We start from the raw sequence: 14,814 nt of genomic DNA, 5'->3' as shown, positions 1-14,814 counted from the left end.
GGTCTGCTCTATGCAGAACGCTGTCTGCACGTGGCCCAGAAGCTAGCAGCCCCCACCTTCCCGGCTGGTCCTTAAGGCCCCGGGGGCCCCGGGGAAGCTCAGCTCCCAGGTTACAGAAAGAGCGGAATGAAGAGGTGAGGTTACCAATGGCTCCCTGGTGCCCCCGGGAGGAGAGCGCTGGGGGAGGCTGGGGGACTAGCCCAGAGCGCTGAGGGCGAGCTCAGTGTTGGGTCTGCAGGTGGGCCACCGTGGGGTGATGTGGGCTCCCCGCGCTCGGCCAGGCAGCATCCTATCTCCCTCACCGGACGCAGGCCCCCCGCCCCCCGGGGGAGGAGCGGGTGAACGCCACCTGGGCTTGTAGGGTCTCGCCGCCCTCACTTAGCTGTGCTCCTGGCCGGCGGCCACGCTGGGAAGGCCGCTGAATGAGAAAATGGGCAACCTCTCCAAACGCAGCTACCCGGTGGCGGCATTTATTTTTAATGAGCCCATCAATTATGCATTCCTGGGATGCTAACGGTCGGAGGGTTTGGAAGCGAATCAAAGAGACTCCTTTCGTGCAGAAGCCCTTCATGTCCCGCACAGCACCGGCCCAGGAGCCTCTGTGCGCTGTTGCTCAGTGACTCCCAGGCTCCCTGGGCCCTCGAGTCCCCCCTGGCTCAGGACGAAAGTGGGGGCTCTCTCCCGAGCCAGCAGCTGGGAGTGGCCCCGTCTGTCCGCCGCCGGGGCCCACGCACTCACCATCCTGCAGCGTGGTCACCGCCTCCGTCTCGGCGCTGAAGTCACTGTCCCCGATGTCGTTGGTGGCCTTCAGGCGCAGCTTGTAGGAGGTGAAGGGCCTCAGCCTGAGCAGAACCGAGAGACCCGTGACCCTGTGACCTTCCCACCCAGCGGCCTGAATCTCTGACCCGTGACCCCGGTGACCTTCCCTCCCAGCGGCCTGGAGCTCTGACCCGTGACCCCAGGGACCTTCCCGATCAGCGGCCTGGAGCTCTGACCCGTGACCCCGGTGACCTTCCCGACCAGCGGCCTGGAGCTCTGACCCGTGACCCCAGCAGCCTGGAGCTCTGACCCGTGACCCCGGTGACCTTCCCGCCCCAGTGGCCCAGAGCTCCTGGGGGTGCCCTCCTGCCAGAGGGCCCTGCCCTGCTTAGGAGGGGTGCTCTGGGGTTGGGTTGGCTCTGGGAGGAGCCTCAGCCCATCGCCCACTCACTGGACTGTGGAGGGACTTCCCAGGGGAGGGATGAGGAACCTCCTGGCCCGAGCCCCAGCCCCGGCCGAGCCACGCACCGACCTGCGGGGGGCCCGGGCCTGCGGCTGGTGGAATCCCATTCTCTTGCGTGGTCTCCCTGTGGTCTGGTGGGGCCCATACACCGGCCACAGTGGGCGTTCGGAGGATGAGCAGAGCCCATGACTGAATTACCTCTCCCCCCCCATCACGAAGCTCGCGCCACCCGCCCGCCCTGGAGGCCCTCCTGTTGCCTCCCAGCCTCGCAGCCCAGACCCCCACAGGTGGGCGGTGGCAGGAGGCACCTGAGCCCGGGTGTCTGCGTTAGATCCCCACCTCCCTGTGCCCCCTGCTCAGCTGCATGCACTGCGCTGCCGCCTCAGGCCAGGGTGGGGGCGCCTTCTCTCTAAAGCCCCAGGTGTGGGTCCAGGACAGCCACAGAGACACACTCCGCACTCAGGCCTGCGAGTCCACAGCCTGCTGTGTGCTGGGGGCTCAGGATGGAGCTGCCCCCAGGACTCTCTGACCTGCTTCCTCCCCCACCCGCCGCCAACAGAGTGGGGCGCCAAGCGGGTGCCTGGTTTCTTGTTTGCACAACAAGGACGGCGACCTCCCACCGCCACTGGGCCCTCCCTCGCAGGGATCAACGCGCTGACATGGTGTGTGACATTTTCCAGCTCAGCGGGGGCGGCAGGACACGGCGGAGTCTGGGAGCAGACACTCCTCCAGCCCAGCTCGGTGGGGGCCAGGGCCCTAGAACCCACGGTGGGAGCCACGGCATAGCAGCCCTGCCCACAGCCCGGAGCCTGGGCCGAACAGGAAAGGGGTTGGAATCGGGGCCAGAGTTCAGTGAGGCGGCCCTGAAGTCCCCCAGGGGCTGCGTGTGAGTCGCCCCAGCCCCCTCCCTCCCGGGTCTCTGAGGAATGAGTGAGTGGTGGGTCATCCTGCTCAGGGGGACGCCCGCCGATTCCCGCCCAGCGTCACTGGCCAGCGAGGCCCTGAGTGAGACCTGTGTGCCTGCTGACCTGGAGGAGCAGACGGGGGGCGTCTCTCTGGGGGACATCTGCCGCTGGGCCCCGCTCCCAACACCACTCTCCTGCCCTCTTAGGAGCCCACGCTTCAGGCTCACTGTCCCTATTACTGGCCTGTCCCGGGGCCTCTAGGGGGACAGCCTGCGGGGGGTGGAGAGGCCTGGGGCCTGGAGCAGTGGGTTCGGGACACAGAAATCCCTGGTCCCAGGTGTGGACGAGGAGACATGGCCACCCCCTCCCCTGTGGGGAGCTGCTTCGGGGGGACAGGGCAGGCCTGCAGGTCTGGGAGGGGCCTCCAGGCCGCGTACCTTTCCACCGCACAGGCTGTGGCCTCGTGGCTGATGGACGAGGAGTAGGTCTGCCAGGGCCCCCTGGGCAGCTCGCGCACCTGCGCGGTGAAGTAGCGGATGGGGGAGGCCCCGTCGCTGCCCGGAACCCACTGGAGCTGGAGGCTGCGGGCCGTCACCTCGGCCTGGGGCACCCGCAGCTGCCTGGGGGGCGCCGGCCGCTCTGCAAGCAAATGAGGACAGACCAGGGCGTGAGAGGGACCCCGAAACCACCGTGGGCACTGCCGACGCCCACAGTGCCGCACGGAGCGGACTCCGCAGGTGACGCCTGTGCCACGGGAGCGGCCTCCGCGTACAGCCACTCAGGGCGATGGGCCCAGCGGGACCTGCTCCACCCTCAGCTCAGGCCAGACCAACAGGCTGTGTGACCCCACCGACACGCGCCCCCCGACTCCATGCCACCCGGGAGCGAGTCTCGGAGGGACACCCGGGCTCCCCGAGCACCACAGGGGACTCGGGACTCCTTCTCCCTGTGTCCCCACCCCCGGGCGTCCCCTGAGCCCGGGTGTCCCGAGCTGGGTCCTCACGCAGCAGCTCAGCTCCTTGCTGGGGGCCCGTGGTCGGCCCTGCAGGGAGGGGCTGGGGCAGGGGTGAGGGGAGCGTGTGGACCGGCCACCTGCCCTTCTCCTCACCCCTCGGTTCCAACAGGGACGCATGGGGCAGGAATCACTGTCTAACTCAGCCGTGGGCAAACTATGGCCTGCGGGCCGAATCCGGCCCGTTTGAAATGAATAAAACTAAAAAAAAAAAGACCGTACCCTTTTATGTAATGATGTTTACTTTGAATTTATATTAGTTCACACAAACACTCCATCCATGCTTTTGTTCCGGCCCTCCGGTCCAGTTTAAGAACCCATTGTGGCCCTCGAGTCAAAAAGTTTGCCCATCCCTGCTCTAACTGCTGGTCATGGAGGCTGTTGATTCTGATCAGGACACGTGGCGGGGACAGCGCCGCATGATGCCACGGGGACGGAGCGAGGAGCTTCCGGCTGACCTGGTCCACAGCCTCTCCCGGCAGCGGCCGGCGCCTCCCTCCCAGACACATCCAGCCTCAGCTTCCTCTCTCCTAAGACTCGGGCTCACCCCGCCCCCCGGGCTTGGGGGACGATAAAGCAGGGTGATGTCCCCCAGCACACGCAGCGCTGGGAGCAGAGGGTCCACAAAGACGGCCTTTCTATGGCAGCTGAGCATGCCGAGCTGCTCCCTGGGAGGGGCCGCTGACCCCAGGGGCCTGTGCTGCCTCGGGGCGGCCCCCACGCAGGACGGCATCCCTGGGCCAGCACTCAGCCTCTGAGCTGCGTCCCCCTTCACAATGGATGGTCAGCTGGTAGAGGGCGCGGCGTGCGGTGCAGGTGCACAGACTGGGGGTGTGCCCAGTCCCAGGCCGGCTCAGCGGGCGCTCAATGAGCTCTCAGTGCCCGCTGCCCCCTCCACGCACTGGCCACGCAGGCCCGACCGAGAGGTCACGTGTCGCCAAGGTTCCAGCGGATTCCCCTCCCGCTGCTGTGACTGGCCTGGGCCCCAGGTCTTACCTCTCTTCTCGGTGGTGATGACGGTGGCCTCCAGCGGCTCCCCCCAGCCCTGCCTGGTCTTGGCCGACAGCCGGAAGGTATATGCCGACTCAGGGGCCAGCTCGGTGGCCGTGAACTGCCGAACCGTGGCGCCGACCTCCACCGTGGTGAAGGTGTGGGGGCTGCTGCGGGCCAGGCGGTAGGCGATCTGGTACCCTGTGGGCGGGGCCCGGAGCGTGGTCAGTCCCTCCTCAGCACGGGGCAGCCCATCCGCCTCCCACAGCCACGTGGCGAGAGCCAGAGCCACGTCCTCATGACACCCTCCTTCCCAGCCGGCACCAGGCAGACCAACACCACCGAGAGGGAAGCCCAGCCCCATGATAAACGGGGCTCTGGGCCCCAGTCCCCCCTGCTCTCCCTCACCCCTCACGGGACAAGGTGTGAGGACAGTCCCTCCTGTGGCCGCCCCACCCTGAGTGGTGCCTGGGAGCGGCGAGCGTCTCCGATGTGCAGGTCCTGCACTCACTGCCCCCCCCCCCCCCCGCCCCGTAACCTGCCCTGCCAAGGGCAGCGCCTCCTGTTAGTTCTCTAAACAGGGCCCTCGCCCTCTCTGCAGCGAGGCTTTGGCGGCAGCCAACCAGCCGACACCAGCTGCCCTGGCATCTGCCAGCCTCCCTCTCACCTCCTCTGCCGCCGACCTAGCTTCCTGCCCGCCACTCCCGCCCCCCGCCCCACTCTCCCCCTGCCAAGTCCTCCCTGCACTGGGCCGGCCTCCGCCTTCCACAGCCCCACAGGCGAGGGAGCTGGGCCATCGGGCCTGGGTTGGCCAGGGTCACTCCTGATCAAGCCCTCGCCCAGCCCGCCGAGGCCCCGCCCGCATCTGAGGCTGTGCCAACCGGCAGACCCAGCCCTCGGTCCAGCTGCCGCCCCTGCTGCTCCAGAGCATCCGCAGCATAACAATGGCCCAGCTGTCATGTGGATGAAGTTCTGGGGACACCGGCCGTCCTTATGCTGCTGCGCTCAGGCCACAGTCATTCGCCCCGCCGCCTGCCCCACCCTCGCTGCTCCCGTCTTCCCGCTGGCGCGGCCTCCGGCTCCAGGTGACCCCGCTCACTGGCACCTTCCCAGCTCTGCTTTGTCGTCTGTCCAACCACACGGAGGCCCTGACCCGCCTGCAGGAGGCCAGGCCAGGCCAGGCCCAGGGCTCAGAGGCGGCGTGCCCTCGCATTCGGCCCGACCACCGCTGCTGACTGCTGCCACCACACAGACGGACAGCACGATGATTGTCACTGCTCACAGGTGTCCGTAGGGCCCTGGGCCCCAGCCCTGAGTGACCCCTGCAGCGGCTGCTCTGCCTCTGATGGCGGACCCTCTTCCCGGCCATGGTGACCCGCTGGCCCTGGTCTGGATGTGGCCCCCTGGCCTCGGCCTGTGGCCTGGGTGTCCTGCTGGATGTCACGCTTCCCCACGCACTGACCCAGCAGCTCTCCTCCGGACCTTCCCTCCCGCCTCTCCGTCCTGCCTGGTCGTGGCGGGAGCCTGCAGTTCCGGTGCCGCGGGGACCAGCCCCAGCCTCCTGAGATGCCCAGATGCCCAGCGTCCCGAACACCAGGACAGCGTGGCCACCGCAGCCACAGGGGCAGCTCTTCCCGCGAGACTCCTGACAGTCCTCGTCCCCAGACCTCACAGAGGTCTCAGCAGGCAGCGTGCTCATCCTCAGCCGCCCGGGGGCAGGAGAGCTCAGAGAGGGTGGCGGTCTGCCCGAGGTCACACAGCATGCCCCCGGCAGAGCCGGGCTGGCCCTGGGTCTGCCGGGCTGCACAGCTTTCACTTTCCACAGCCACGAGCTCCGTGAGGAGGAACCCACCTCAGTCTTCCAGAAAAGGGGGCCCCTTGCTAGACCTGGTTCCGCTAGGCCGCCAGCCCGACGCCACCTTGGAGCGCTTTTCCCAGCAGGCCAGGCGGGACGCCCGCGCTGAGGCCACATCCCGGCTGCATCTGGCTTTGCAGGTGCTTCACTGGGCACCGCGCTCTCGGAGCCTTGGCTTGTCAGACTGCGACGGGGGCGGCGGGAAATGCCTCCGGGGCTGCTGTGGGTCCCGGGGTGTTGGGGGTCCGGGCCGGTCAGCGCCTGGGCTGTGATGTTGCTGTACAACAAGCAGCTGTCACCCTCCTCCCTTGGCTGCTGTGTTCCCAGCGGCCTGCGCCTGCTGCTCGGTGGCCTGTGTTGCACCGGCAGCACCATCTTCACGCAGCCTCCACGGCTCCCATTCCGGCCTCTGCTCCTCACGGCACCGGCTGGCCAGCAGCCTGGGGCGCCCCAGAGAGCTCCAGAACCATCCACGGTGAGGCAAACAGGAAGAGAGGCCGAGTTGGGCTGTGGCGGGGGCGGGGTGGGGGAGGTGGGGTCTCAGCTGCCTGGTCGGGGGTGGGGGGGTGACTTAGGCAGACACCTCATCCTGTGGCGAGTCCTGTGCTGCAGGCCTTTTGTGGGCTGTTTCCTGGGCAACCCCCTGGCATCGCTCTGAGCGTCGTGTGCTCTGTGATGCATCACTGGGCCCGGACGCTCCGGTCCGGGGGCCTGGTGCTGCCTGACCCCGTCCGTAGCCACTGTTGGGATGTGAGTGGTGACGGCCCCCCAACACTTGTTCGTTGCTCAGGGAACCCAGAGCAGCTGTGCCGCCCCGCGAGGCCCGCACCAGCCCGGCCCAGGCGCCGAGTGTCCTGTTGGTTTCACAGCTTGTCCATCGGGGGCTGGGAGCAGGCAGTGCGACCGGGTTCTGACCGTGTTGGCAGAGGCTCACACTCACTGCTCCTGATCCCCAGCGAGGCCCTCACACGCCCTTCCCGATGAGCCAGAGGCAAATGCCGGGGGCTCGCAGGCGGGTGGGTGGGAGATTCTGGTGCGTGAGGTGGGGCAGCCCCGGGTGGGCTTGAGGGGCACACGCTTCACTGCAGCTCAGGAGCATTTAAGGGCGTCGACAAGGGAGGCAGGGAGGCCGGAGCAGCCGCATCCCCAGAGGAAGGCTCTAAACGCTGGAAGCGCCCAGTAAATGTTTATGCAAATACGTGATGTTTTCCCTGCAGGCGCTGCGGGCTGGCGGTTAATCTCCGTGGGAAATGCAGGAACACGTTTGATCTAGATCACAGCCTGAGCGGCCGTGTTTACACACTCCCAGGGCCAGAGCGGAGCGGCCTCGCGTCTCAGGGGTCGGGGCCTCGCAGAGACGGTTTCTTCTCCGTGAACCCCGACCTGAGCCTCCGGAACGACCTCCGCACTGGCAGCGCCTGCGGCTGGCGTGTGACCGTGACCGGCCTCCCTGACGGTGACCCTCGGCTGCATCTCAACAAAAGTGGCGGGCGGGCCGCTCTCCGTGACGGGGACACGGCGCTGTCTCACCCAGCGCTGTTTTCCGCGGCTGCTAGGCTCGGACCACAGACTAAACTCAACTTCTCAGCACACCCAGGGCCCTCTCAGCGGCCCACGCGCCGGCTCAGGTTTTGCTTCTGTCTCGCCAGCATGAACTCTGTCCCGGAGCCAGAGCTGGGGACAATGGGGACGGTCCAGGCAGCCCCCCACCCCCGTGACTAGCGGTGGATGCTGCGCTGTCAGCCCGCCGCCATTCAGCAGCGTCTCTGTCCGGAGAAGTGAGGGGACGCCGACGCTGTGGGAATGTCACTGGGCACGTGGGTGAGGCAGGCGCTGCCCGAGTTCTTCCTGCTTAGCCCACTAGCCTGGGAGGGACATGTCCCTTCTGAGGGCGGGGACACTGAGGCACGAGAGGCCGATCCCTGCACGAAGGCCGGGCCCGGGCGGTGTGGCCTCTGCATCCACAGCCGTCCCTGCCCGCCACTGGCCTGTCCGGACGCAGGGTTCAAAGCACACGGCACACAGCAGCCCCGGGACAAGGCCCCTTGTGGCCGAGTGCCCCCACCCTCCCTGCTGCGAACCCCACGCACGGCAGCAGTTCTGGGAGCACCACCCGTGAACTTCGACCTGTCGAGTAACCTCAGCTCACGGCTCAGACGCGGGGTCACCCTCTCAGTCCAGGACGCGCCAGGTGCTGAAGACGGGAGCCTCCCCACGCGATGGAACTAGGTGACGGCACCCACCTGCTGCTTCTCTGAGCCGTGCCTGGCCCCCCGCAGTCCCTGCCCCCCGCCCCCCGCCCCCTTACCCAGGATGATGCCGTTGGGCTCCTCCGGCGGCTGCCACACGATCCGCACCGACGTGAGCCTCACTTCCGGGAACACCAGCCTTACCGGGGGGCCTGGGGCTGGAGGCGAAGGAAGTCTCGTGAGCCGGGCACCCGACGATGCTGTCTGTGCCCCTGACACGGTCTGTGTGGGTCTGGGAACTGGACACACAGTCACTGCACCGTGACACTGTTCGTGGGGACACGCCACGTTCGGGTGAATGGCTTTGGATCTGACGGGCTCTGTGTGGCTCCCCAGTGGTTCTGAGAAACCCGCTCCCATCAGCCCCTGCTTTGTAGTGCTCAGCCAGGCTGGGAGCCGCGGGGCCAGGCCAGCCGCTGGGGGCCTGGCGTGGATGTCAAGGTGAGGGTCAGGGAGCGGGGAAGGGGGGCAGTGGGTGTTGGGGGTCATGGACATGGCAGTGAAGGAAATTAGCGTTTGGGTGTTGAACTACAAGCCTATACACCTAAAAACTACATACTATCATTGACCAACGCTGCCCCCACACATTTAATAATAAAACATTTCACCAATCGGAGTCGAGTTCTTTTCTGGGCTTGACAGCTGCAAGGCAGGTGCCAGAGAAGCAAGAAGGCCGAAAGCCACTCCCAACTCATGGAGGTGACAAACAGAGACAAAATGCCATGTGTACAGTCATGCCCTGTCCCAGAGGGTGGCCATGCACGGTGCACGCAGCAGGTCCTGCTGTGGCCTGCTGCACGGTGCGCCAGCGATGGGGACAGCAGGATGCGGCGGGGCCCCCAGAGTCAGGGTTATGGAATTGGCCGCTCTCAGGACGTCCTGCTGTTCCGGCGGTTCCGGGAGGGGCGGTGGGCGTGTGATCAATACTAACTACAGTGCCGTGTGCCAGGCATCCCGGGCGCGGCTTCTGCCTGAGCCACTCTGCTGAGGACAGTATTTGGTACTTTCAATGTGTGATGACCCGTGGGTGTGGGTAAAACAAGTGTGGGGAGGCGGCTATGGCTCACACGCTGGGAAGAGCCACACACGCCCCAGCCCGACGCGTCTCATGTGGCCTCGGCCCCGGCACCCTCCCAGGGGAGAGCGTCACTGGGCACAGGCCGACCTTCACTCTAGGGAGAAACCGTTCCGACCGGTTGAACTTTAGCGCAGTTTCTAAAGCACACCGCCCCCCCTCCCCGGCCCCACGTCTCACTGTGCAGCCTGGGACGCACGAGGGCTGCGTACAGTTCAGAGAAACAGCCTCGGGACACGTGTCCCCTCCCGTCCACAGCTGCCGGGACGCTGCGCTCCGGGAGGATGGACGGACTGATGGACAGACAGGCCGACAGCAGCCCGTCCCTGCCAGGTGTGGCCACAGTGCCCCTCCCAGGGAAGCGCGGGACAGGACATCTGGGGACTAATTTCATTTCGTTGGTGAAGATGTTTAAGGAAATCTACCACTGCCCACCCGGGAGCAGATGGACATCCCACACAGCCAGGACCTGGCCGGCATGGCTCAGGGGTTGAACGTCGACCTATGAACCAGGAGGTCACGGTTCAATTCCCAGTCAGGGCCCATGCCCAGGTTGCAGGCTCGATCCCCAGTAGGGAGCATGCAGGAGGCAGCCGATCAATGATTCTCTCTCATCATTGATGTTTCTCTCTCCCTTCTTCCCCTCTCTGGAATTAAATATATATATATATATATTAAAAAAAAAAAGGAAATCTATGTTGTTTTTCCTCTGCAGCTGCTGCGGGCGGGAGGGCTGGCAGACCAGGGCCTCCCCTGGACAGGCATCAGGCATGTGCGTGAGGGTGGGAAGCAGCCGCCTGCAGGCGCTGGGGCCTGCAAAGAGGGCGACTGCTCACAGCCGAGCAAGACGCCCACGAGCACCAGCCGCCCGTTCCTGGGTGCAGGTCTGGAAAAGTGCGCTGGGCGCCGGGGCCCCGAGCGGCCGCTCCACACGCAGGTCAATGACCTCATGTTATGCAAAGGAGGGTCGTGGGCACCAGGACCCCGGGCACCTGGGCAGCAGTGACTGGACGGTGCAGACCCCACCGGAGCGGCCTTTCCTGCCGGCCTGCTGCAGTTACCACGGAAACCCGCGCAGGCTCATAACTGGCCCTAAAAACCCATTCGCGCTGCAACTGGCCATCCAGCTGCTCCGTGACTGAGAGGCAATTCTGTGTTGTTTTCCTCCACTGAAAAGAGCAGTGGTCGGAAACCGAGTTGGAAATGACACCGGACCACGTGGTCTTCTGTGCTGTCACTGTCCCCGTGCTTTCCTGGGGGGTGTGTGTGGGGGTGACTGTGGTCACACCTGGCAGAGGATGGGCTGCCGTCAGTCTGGCTGTCCAACCGTCCATCCTCCCGGGGAGGAGCGGCTGTGGGAGGGGACACGTGTCAGAGGCTGCTTCTCTGGGAGGGGGAGGTGCACCGACACTTACCGTCGTCCTTGGTCCGCTCCAGGACCAGCGGCGCGCTGGCCACCCCGTTCCCGATGCGCGTGAACGCCAGCACCTGCAGCTCGTACAGCACGAACTTGCGCAGGCCCGTCAGGAGCGCCGACTGCGTGTGGTTGCCGCGCACCACGTGGCTGCTAGGCTCGGGGTCCAGGTCTTTGGCCCGGAACAGGATCTGAAGCATCAACACCGGGGATGGGCGTGAGGACGCGGGCGCCGGGCAGGGGCCTCGGCAGCACGGCCGACCGCGGCGCTAGGACCCGCCAGGGTGTTTCGTGCCTGGCAGCCGGCTGCAGGCTTATGGGTCCGACTGCTACTTGCTGGCGCTGGGGAGGACGGCAATGAAGCGCTTGTACCCGAGTGGAAGGACATTGGAGCTGGGACCCGGCCCAGGGCTGCTGGCTGGCTGCCTCGCCGTAATTTGTAGATCTGAGGCCACCAAAGGCGGCCATGCTGACCACAGCCGCTGACTGAGGACTCCATGGTGGACACAAAAGCAACCCCGTCCCAGGCCCCACTGACTCGGAGGCTGGGCTGCGGTCTCAGGAGTGGCCCCTCTGCCCCGGAACCCGGGCTCACATGGTGACCGAGGCTTAACGGGCAGGCCCCGGGGGAGGGAGCAAGGGCCCGGCAGAAACATCTCCAGCACCCGGGGAGGGTGGGGGGACGCTGATCGCTGACCCCACTCTGTGTGATCGCCAGGCCTAACGGAGTCACCCTGTCTCATGGGGCGGGCGAGCAGCGGCAATGCCCGGGGAGGCTGAGGGAGGGAGGTGCAGGGACAGGCAGGGAGTGCGTTTTGTGGGCCCGGGTGAACGCGTGTCACACGGACTCCCGGGAAGCGGAGGTGTCAGCTGGAGGATGGCCAGGATGCTGGCATTTATCTAACCCTCACGAGCACGCTCCTGTGGGAACAGGCTCTGGGCCTGGTCTGGCTTTAAGGGCGACACCAACACTGAGTCCCGGGCCGTGACGATCTTACATGAGACAAGTGAGGTGACGAGCAGGGAGCAGGGAGCAGCTGAGCTGTGGTCCCTCAGAGACCAGAACCGCGCTGGTCAGGGAGGGGCAGGGGTGGCAGCCGTGTGTCTTGAGCAAAGCGAGGTCGCCTCTCACATACCTTGTAGCCCAGGATCAGGCCGTTCTGGTCCTGCTCGGGCACCGAGGCCCATGTCAGCAGGATCTGGGTCGAGCTGACCGCCACGGCGGACACATTCCCAGGGGCGGCTGAGGGGACTGTGAAGAGAGTGGAACAGATTAGAAGCAGAGCCTAAAGGCTTCGAGAAGTGAAGGGCCCGTTTCTACCCAAATATCGGTTGCCTGTGGAAGCGCAATGCATTCTGGGCATTGTGAGTGAGCAGATGAAACCGCAGGAGCGGACGGAAATGCAAATGTCTTTCGTGTGAGCAGCGGACGCTGTAAGCCCTGGTGTTGAGGAGCTCAGCCCCATCCGAGCCCCCCACAAGGAAGTGAGGGGTCTGCTTTCCTCTTGACAGGCGGGCTGCGGGCTATGGGCTGCAGGCTTCCATCTCTCATGGGAAATCCTCACTTCCAGCCCCCGTGCACCGACCTCTATAAACATGGCCTTTTGTGAGGGGACAGGCGGGGCTCCAGGGAGGAGACGCACGATCTGCACCTCACATCCAATCCCCACAACAGCCCAGGTGGGCCGTGCTACATGCAGCTCCGTAGAGGGAAGCCCAAGCCCGAGAAACCGGCCTACACTCCACGTGAATGAGAAGCTTTTTCACAGCGTGACGGACCGACGGGATGCAGCTGCACCATCTGTCCCTGACGCGTGTACATGGGAGGTTCTGCTAGGACACCGAGAGGTTCTGCTAGACCAGGCTCTGGTTCTGCTAGAGCAGGTTCTGGTTCTGTCAGACCAGGGTCTGGTTCTGCTAGAGCAGGTTCTGGTTCTGTCAGACCAGGGTCTGGTTCTGCTAGAGCAGGTTCTGGTTCTGTCAGACCAGGCTCTGGTTCTGCTAGAGCAGGTTCTGGTTCTGTCAGACCAGGCTCTGGTTCTGCTAGAGCAGGTTCTGGTTCTGTCAGACCAGGCTCTGGTTCTGCTAGAGCAGGTTCTGCCGGGGTGCCGAGAGGGTGCCAAGAGGTCCGGCCAGGGTGTCGAGAGGTTCTGGGCAGGTTTGACTAGGCCACTCCATGCCAGCAGGTCCTGCAGACAGAGGCTGCGGGAGACAGGAAGGCGGGCCCGCAGCCAGTCGCAGCCTAAGAGGACCAGCTGCAGGGGACTCTGAGCCTGGGGTGGGGCGTCTGCAGCCAGAGGAGAAGTTCTAGAGGGCGTCCTGGTGGCAGCGGCTTCTCTCTGCCTCTCCCTTCTCTAAGGACTAGTTGATGGTCCTCAGAGCGCAGGCTTGGCTGCTGCGGTGAAGGTCACCGTGTAGTCACAGGACAGAAGGCATGGCGCCTGCCAGTGCCCGGAGCTCGGGCCCCTCTGAGCTGGAGGGACTGCGTGGTCGCCTGCACCGGTGGGCACACCTGTCCTGTATGTCACCGGAGCCGCTCATTGTCCCTCGGCCATGCGACCACATGCTGATCGGTGGGAGCTCCTCAGGGCCTCGGAGAATTTACAACCTCAAGTTCACTCGGCCCCTAGGGGAGGCTGCTGCCGAGCACGCCGCCCACCCAGTGCTGTCCCGGGGCTCCGTGCCCCGTGCTGCTCCCCGTGCCGCCCTCATGTCCCCCGCGGCAGTGCCCGCGACACGGCTCACACAGGCGGCTGCGCGAGCGGCGGGGTAACTGGCATCTCGAGTCGGCTGGGGCTGAAGGAGTCACTGGCGGTGAAAGGAGAGGCGAGCGACGCTCTGTTCGGGTCAATTTCCGACTTGATCAGGACGAGAGCAGAGCCAGCCCCGCGGTGTGCCCGGATGTCAGCCCTATCCCTGACTGCCCTGCCTAGGAAAGGGAGGCGTTGCCATAGCAACGCACCAGCCACCTCTCAGACCCCTAGCTGGGCCCCGCAGGTCCGGCTTTGAACTGAGATCTGCAGGTGGTGGCGGGCCCTCTGTGACGTGGTGATGTGGGCACCGGCCTCCTGTGGGCACCCGTCTCCTGCGGGCACCGGCCTCCTGTGGGCATCTGTCTCCTGCGGGCACCCGTCCCCTGTGGGCACCCGTCCCCTGTGGGCACCCGTCTCCTGCGGGCACCGGCCTCCTGTGGGCATCTGTCTCCTGCGGGCACCCATCCCCTGTGGGCACCCGTCTCCTGTGGGCACCTGTCTCCTGCGGGCACCAGCCTCCTGTGGGCACCCACACCTGGCACGAGGGCAGGGGTGACCCAGCGGTCCAGATGGGCGCCTGGAGCACAGTGGGGCTCCCCCCTGGGCGCAGAGGACACGTGGCAGAAGGAACATTTCAGCCGATTCTGATTCTTCCAGCACAAACCCTGCCGAGCAGTCACGCGTGTTCATGTTTGAGATGTGGGAGGAGTCACAGCCGTTACCGACCTGCAGGCGGACTCAGCCCCTTGTGCCCTGACAGCGTCAGTTGGGAGCCTTAGAACCCCCTTTGCAGAAACACCCCGAAGCGCAGGGTCCTCCTGTTCGTGCCCGTCACCACGGACGGAGTCCCGGTGCTGAGCGGCTGCCACTCCTGGCGCAGCCTCTTCTGAGTTTTAAGGCCTCATTTATCCCGTAACGCATCCTGAGGGGCCGTGAGAGCAGCCGGGCGCGCAGAGCTGTCGGCTCCAGCCCAGGGGCTCCTCGTGCTGCTCCAGGTCCCACCACGTCCCAGCCCGGCCTCGGGCTCGGGTCACGCACCCGCCGTCGCTATCTTCCCGAGGTGGCCCCTCACCCCCCATCAGCTCCCTCCAGTCCCCCTCCCCATCGGCTCCCTCCACCCTTCACCCCGGCCTGCTGCACCCCCTCCTTACACACGGGGAGGGCCTGTGGGACCAGCTCTGCAGGGCGGGCTGTGTTGGGGACGGTCAGCGTGGACACCAGCAGGACAGGGAGGGCAGGACATTAGACCTGCTCTGCCGGGAGGACTGCGGCTCAGAGGGCAGCTCCTGCGGCAGAAGGTTCTGGAAGCTCCATTCAGAGGGGGAGAATCTGAGGCCCC

General features: G+C 65.6%; 1 protein-coding gene across 1 annotated transcript in view; it reads right to left on the bottom strand.

Annotated features, from left to right (window-relative positions):
- Positions 1–14,814, bottom strand: part of SDK1 (sidekick cell adhesion molecule 1) — a 279,805-nt gene that overhangs the window by 33,718 nt on the left and 231,273 nt on the right. Inside the window, 6 exon segments of the mRNA XM_070414297.1 lie at positions 739–842; positions 2,565–2,766; positions 4,136–4,330; positions 8,293–8,391; positions 10,724–10,913; positions 11,859–11,974. Coding sequence (XP_070270398.1) covers positions 739–842; positions 2,565–2,766; positions 4,136–4,330; positions 8,293–8,391; positions 10,724–10,913; positions 11,859–11,974 — 906 coding nt within the window.

Source organism: Myotis yumanensis, unplaced genomic scaffold (genome assembly GCF_028538775.1).
Source record: "Myotis yumanensis isolate MYYU_CA2020_CCGP unplaced genomic scaffold, mMyoYum1.0.hap1 SCAF_5, whole genome shotgun sequence".
Classification (NCBI taxonomy): Eukaryota; Metazoa; Chordata; class Mammalia; order Chiroptera; family Vespertilionidae; genus Myotis; species Myotis yumanensis.
The sequence above is the reverse complement of the archived record's forward strand: the minus strand, read 5'-3'. Positions and strand labels throughout refer to the sequence as shown.